The sequence below is a fragment of the Elaeis guineensis genome, chromosome 4 (genome assembly GCF_000442705.2).
Source record: "Elaeis guineensis isolate ETL-2024a chromosome 4, EG11, whole genome shotgun sequence".
Classification (NCBI taxonomy): Eukaryota; Viridiplantae; Streptophyta; class Magnoliopsida; order Arecales; family Arecaceae; genus Elaeis; species Elaeis guineensis.
The window spans coordinates 1,600,107-1,605,878 of record NC_025996.2 but is presented as its reverse complement, the minus strand read 5'-3'; the positions used below and the strand labels follow the sequence as shown (position 1 = coordinate 1,605,878).

The 5,772-nt window shown below is 38.8% G+C and overlaps 1 protein-coding gene across 1 annotated transcript; it reads left to right on the top strand.

The window, feature by feature from the left end:
- Window positions 1–687: 687 nt before the first annotated feature.
- On the top strand, window positions 688–4,716 carry LOC140857045 (synaptotagmin-3-like). Its single transcript, XM_073255278.1, has 5 exons — window positions 688–1,433; window positions 1,844–2,093; window positions 2,199–2,564; window positions 4,207–4,335; window positions 4,423–4,716. The coding sequence occupies exons 2-5, from the start codon at window positions 1,911–1,913 to the stop codon at window positions 4,549–4,551; spliced, it is 807 nt and encodes a 268-aa protein (XP_073111379.1). The 5' UTR covers window positions 688–1,433; window positions 1,844–1,910; the 3' UTR covers window positions 4,552–4,716.
- The last annotated feature ends 1,056 nt before the right edge of the window (window positions 4,717–5,772 follow it).

Below are 5,772 nucleotides of genomic sequence, written 5' to 3'. Positions count from 1 at the left end.
ATGGAGCTTCTTGCCGCCACATTTCCCAACACTGCATTACTATGAGTCAGAGTTCATTGAACCATCCTAAATTGGATGGTTCAGGGTGTACCGAACCAAACTGGCCCCTAACTAGGATGGTTTGCCACATCGAAATGATATATATGGCGGTTCAAGGGTTTCTACTTTTGTTTGCTTTGTTTCTTCATCTTTGGCATCCCCTTGTGCTCGTCTTCCCCTTGCTGACTAACACCAATATAGATCGCTCTCGGGTAAGCCGTCTCTCTCTCTCTCCTTCCTTCCTCTCTCTTCCTCCTCCCCCTCTTCCCTAGTGTGGTCTTCTTGACATCGCCATCGTCATTCTGAACCAGTCCCTGCTGTCTTCGTTTTGGAAAAGGGAAGAAAGGGAACAAAGCAGAGAACTGCAATTGCGGTCATCTATTTCAAACTCCTTTTTCATTTTCGAATTTTGAATTGAAGTCAACAGACCATTTGCTGATGATTTGTACTCAGAAAACAGTCTGCCAATCTTCAATTGGGAATTTGAAAATATAAAAAGGGTCCAAAACCTCCCAGAACAGCATAGTATGGACATGTAGCATGCTGAACCGCCAGTATTGGTTGGCAAACCCGTGTGAGTTCTTTCCCCTCAGATTTATTTGAGATGTTTCTAAGTTTGTAAGCTTATCTCTTGATAAACAGATGCATTTCTGGATAAATACACATACATATGTTCATGTGGTAAAGGATTTAATGTCTGAAATGTAGCTAAGTAGTTTTTTCCTATGCCACAGTGCATGGATGATCTGCTCAGTTCATTTCATAGCACCTTCAAATACAGGCTAAAATTCTTGTGGTCGGAGTAGCGCCAAATCATAGATTAAGATTGGTTGGGGTAGCCTCAAATCATAGATTAAGATAATCATTTGTTACTGAAAATCTGCTACTTCATCTGGTTAGCATCCCTCTCACTTGGAAGAGGTCCAGTGTTCGGACCCTGGTGGTGACATCCCCCCCATGTTTCTCGAAAAAGAGAACTGATGATTTACTCATCACATAATGCAATTTTTTGTTAGGTATTTCGGGTGTTGTGGATCATGATAATTGGTGTGCCATTGATTTGAATTTCCTATAAGTTATTATAAGATAACTAGGCTAGATGTTCTCTTCTCTACATGAAGATACATACATGTGCACATGCATTCAAACACACTCCAACAAGGAATTGAAGAGAGAATTTGGTCTGGTTTCTTACTTTTCTTCTGTAATCTAATGAATATGAAAGTTTAGTCTAAAATCATGTATTAACATGTAGAACAAAGACTTTATAAAAGTAGAACTAACTGGTCTTCTATAATTCTTGTCTGCCATTTACAGGAAACAGTTGCGGCACAAATTTCAAATCTCTACCATTGGCCCAAAGTTCTTGAAGTACCGATTCTTGATGGTGCTAGGTGAGCTTCAAGTGCATCTGCGTGATTATCTTTTATGCTTTAATGATCGGTTTTAGTTCTTCCAGTTTTTGTATTGTTCTGGGATTATGACAACACTTTCTTATGCAAATTTCATTAGAAAAGGAATGCCAAAAATCAAGAAGTAATTAAAGATCTAAATGACACCTATAAAAATGGGTTTTTTGATGCTTTTAGTGTGAAAAAAAACTAGTTTCTTGCAGACCCACGTTGAGATTTCACACTAACTTGTGTAGTTAAGTTGTGATGTTACTTCCTGAAAGTTTTGAAATAGCCTAATAATAATGACATCCTATTTTGTCGATGATTGCCATAATATGCTTCTTAGAGAAATTGTTACATAATTATTATTGATCGGATAGTCTGAAGTCGTGATTTCTTCTTTTTTATAGTGGAGCCACAAAGAAGCCTGTTGGTATATTACATGTGAAGGTTGTTCGCGCACTTAATCTCCGCAAAATGGATTTCCTTGGTAAATCTGACCCATATGTTAAGCTCAGGCTGAGTGGGGACAGACTACCATCGAAGAAAACCTCGATAAAAATGAGTAATCTGAATCCTGAATGGAATGAACAGTTCAAGCTTATAGTGAAAGACCCTGAGACTCAAGTTCTTGAGCTGCATGTCTTTGACTGGGAAAAGGTTTATTTCCCTGCATATGTTAATTCATACTTGTTTTTCATTTTTATTCTTGTGAATGACTGGATGTTATATCTAAAGTTGCGGTTGCTTGTATGCAATTGATAGGTTAAAATGCATGATAAGCTGGGCATGCAAGTAATTCCCCTTCGCTTGCTTACACCTCATGAGACAAAGACATTCACAGTTGATCTTCTCAAGAACTTGAACCCCAATGATTCACAAAATAAAAGAAACAGAGGACAGCTTGTAGTGGAGTTGACATTTGATCCTTTTAAAGAAGAAAATGGCAGGTTAAGTGATACTTTAGATGGAGATTTTAGGCATAGTAGCATCGGCAGGGCTTCCCATGATATATCATTTAATGGTGGGGTTTTGTTGGTAACCATTGAAAGTGCCGAAAATATAGAAGGAAAGCATCACAATAACCCTTATGTACTGATCCTTTTCAGAGGAGAAAAGAAGAAGACTAAGGTGAGCTTAAATTACTTACTGAGCTATGATTCTTAATGTTGGCCATTATAATATATTGTGGTTTTCTTGGTTGCATGTGCATACTTGGCTGTCACTCTCCGACTTAATACCTCTTCATCGAGGTGTTTCACACATATTGAGGGAGATCTTTCTACTTTATACTCCTTTTCCATCCTTTTATCTTGCAGTTCATGTCTGTTTGCCATTAGCAAGCTAATTGATGACTGGTTATGTCCCTTGCTGTACTGGCACTGAGTTTCTCTTGATAGATATATATCACTACTGCTTTTTAAGTGGTTCTTCAACCTCTTCTTGCATATATGCATGTGTGATCATTCTCACTTGATGTGTATCACCATTGTTCTATAAGTGGATGTGTATCCCCCAACCCCCAATCAAAAAGAGGGAACACAGTTTTTCTCGTGTGTGTGCGCACATGCACTTTTATATTAGTGAACCTCAAACCCCTGTTTGCATATCTGCATGTATTTATGCATGTGGGTGTCACCATTATTCTTTGTAGATCTCTAACCACCAGACCTTTCTTTTCTTTTCTTTTTTTGTTTGTGCGAGCACATGTATGATGTTTGTTTTCCTGCTGTTTTAACAGTGGACCACTAACCTCTAACCTCTTTTCTCCTTGGGTGTCTAAATTTTGTGTATTGAATTAACACTTTAAAAAAAAAAATTGTTCTCCCTCTTCCTTTGCTGTATTTTCTGGTTTTAACTCAGCTTCCATTTTAATCCTTCATTCACATTTTGAGTGTAATGCCAGCATTTTGAGGCCTGACATTTTGTTAAATGGCATCATTGGTATTTAATATTAGTTATACAAGATCTGTCTACATTTTTTGATGCTGTTACTGTTTGGATATCTGTTTTCTAATTTGTTTCTTTTTACATAAACAAGTGTTTCCTCACATGACCTTCTTTTTGCAGTATCCTCTCCACAAATTCAATTTAATTCTTGTGTGGAATTTTTTTTGTGTTGTTTGTTCCAATTAGTTTGATGCTACTAAATCTGATGCTATCTTCCTTTGTTATTTGAGCCTGCTAAGATGAGTCATCTTCTGCCGTTGGTTTGGAGAAGCCTGTTATTTGGAGCTCCTATGCTCTTAACTTCCCCCCCCTTCTCCCCTGTCACTTGTTCTTTATGTTTCATTCAAAGCTGATCAAAATGACTCCATTTCACATAGGACATCATGATGTTATTTGGAGCTCCCTTGTCCTGTTTTTTGGAGCTCCTGTGCTCTTTAAACTTTTTTCCCCTTCTCCCCTGTCACCTAGTCTTTATGTTTGATTCAAACTTCAAAGCTTAAAAATGACTCCATTTCAAGGACATCATGATGTTTTGTTTTTGCCATTGGTTTGAGCATTGTTTCTATCTTTTTATACCCATAGTTTATTACGGTCGCAAGGCATGTCAAGTTTGCAACTTATGTGAAGCTTTTTGTTTCAAAAGGGAGCTGAAAGGTCATTTTTTGATGTAAAAGTGAATGATCCGTTTGTTCCCTTTATTTCATAATTTAGAAATCGCATGTTTTATAGCAAGTACCCTTGTTGTGTTGCAGATTTTGCTTCGATTGTCGGTGTTTATGTTGATAAGCATCTCAATATTTCTTCCATGTTGATTTATATTCAGATGATTAAGAAAAGCAGGGATCCAAGATGGAATGAAGAATTCCAGTTCATGTTAGAGGAAGCCCCTGTAGGTCAGAAAATTCACATAGAAGTGATGAGCAAACGAAGAGGTTTTAGCTTTCATGGAAAGGTTAGGAAAATCCATGACCATCCTTTTTATTTTTAATTTCATTTATGTTATTCCCTTCTAATTTTTCCCTCTTTTCTAATGTCATAGGAATCATTGGGGCACGTAGATATCAATCTTTTAGATGTTGTTAACAACGGCCGAATAAATGAAAGATATCATTTGATAAATTCAAGGAATGGAACGATACACATTGAGATTGAATGGAGCACCACTTGATGTTACGGCCATAAATGTTGCATATTCATCGTAAGAGAGCTGTTTGATTCTCCATGTGTATATTCATCATGAGATTTTGTGTTGCGAACAATTAAATCATTGTAACATATCAGAGAAAAAAACACCATCAGAATATTATACAACATATAATTCTTTTCCTTTTCACTTTTGTGACTTAAATGAGTGATGTACGTCGACTTGAAAGAGAACCAGTTAGGGTTGTTTTGTCAACATCTGTCACTGGACATTCTTTTTTATTTAAATCAAAATGTTAGGAACTGTAAATTTTCTTGTAAGGAAACTATATAAAGAACAGATGTTGCAGATCTTTTACAATCTTGAGCTTTTGTCAGGACACCTCTGCTTATTTGACGCTGTTTGAACACCGATAATGTCCTATCTCAATGCTTGACACCAAGGTTTGTTGGTTCTTTGGTGTCTATTGTGGTCAATCCCTTCGTCTGATTGTCGAAGATGCACATCTGCAAGAAGTCCTCACTGATCGGAGATATCTCTGGAGGATCCTCCGATGCTTAAGTCAGAGAAGAGATTAGGTAACAGTGAAAAATCAAGGGGCTCAGCGAGAGAGACTTTACCAAAATTGTTGCCTTACTTCGTTTTATAATAGAATGCGGTATGATCTCGTCATTAATGGTGTAGACAACTGGAAAGTTGTCAAATCGTTGGGGGCTATCAAATCGTCGTGGGCTGTTAGGTCATTAAAATTAATCCATGTTCTTGGCAGGACAACGTCCTATGGCGATTGTACAGCATGTCTTGGCAGGACAATAGCCCATGACGGTTGTACGGCATTTGGACGGGCTGGCCGACTATATGTCGGTATTTGGTTGTGGGACGTCGGGTGATGACTCGGAAACACCGTCGGCTGATCTGGTGCCTTGTGGAAGTCGGATGTCGGCTGCCACCCCCGATAGCGAGTCGGTGATATGGGTTCGGCCGTTCGGATCGGTTGGAAACAGTATTGGTCTGTTTGGCGGCATACCTTTGGTCGGATATTGTCGGCAGTCATTGTCGGAGTCGTCTGTCCTGTCCGGTGGGTAGAGTCGGACGTCGGTCAGATCGTTCGAGGATAAGTCGGCGTATAGGGGTTAGTCAGTATATCCCAACAGTTGTCCCCCCCACTCCTGAGTCTGATGTCGTGTTGGCCCGCGTTACCACGTAGGCGACGGGCTTGGGCGAAAGGAGTGGTTTTCTGTCACG

Excerpts from the sequence above, each read along its gene's own strand:
- LOC140857045 (XM_073255278.1), top strand. The coding sequence starts at position 1,911 with ATGGATTTCCTTGGTAAATCTGACCCATATGTTAAGCTCAGGCTGAGT. Across the intron at positions 2,094-2,198 it reads ATGTCTTTGACTGGGAAAAG|GTTAAAATGCATGATAAGCT; the intron begins GTTTATTTCCCT and ends TGCAATTGATAG. Across the intron at positions 2,565-4,206 it reads GAGAAAAGAAGAAGACTAAG|ATGATTAAGAAAAGCAGGGA; the intron begins GTGAGCTTAAAT and ends ATTTATATTCAG.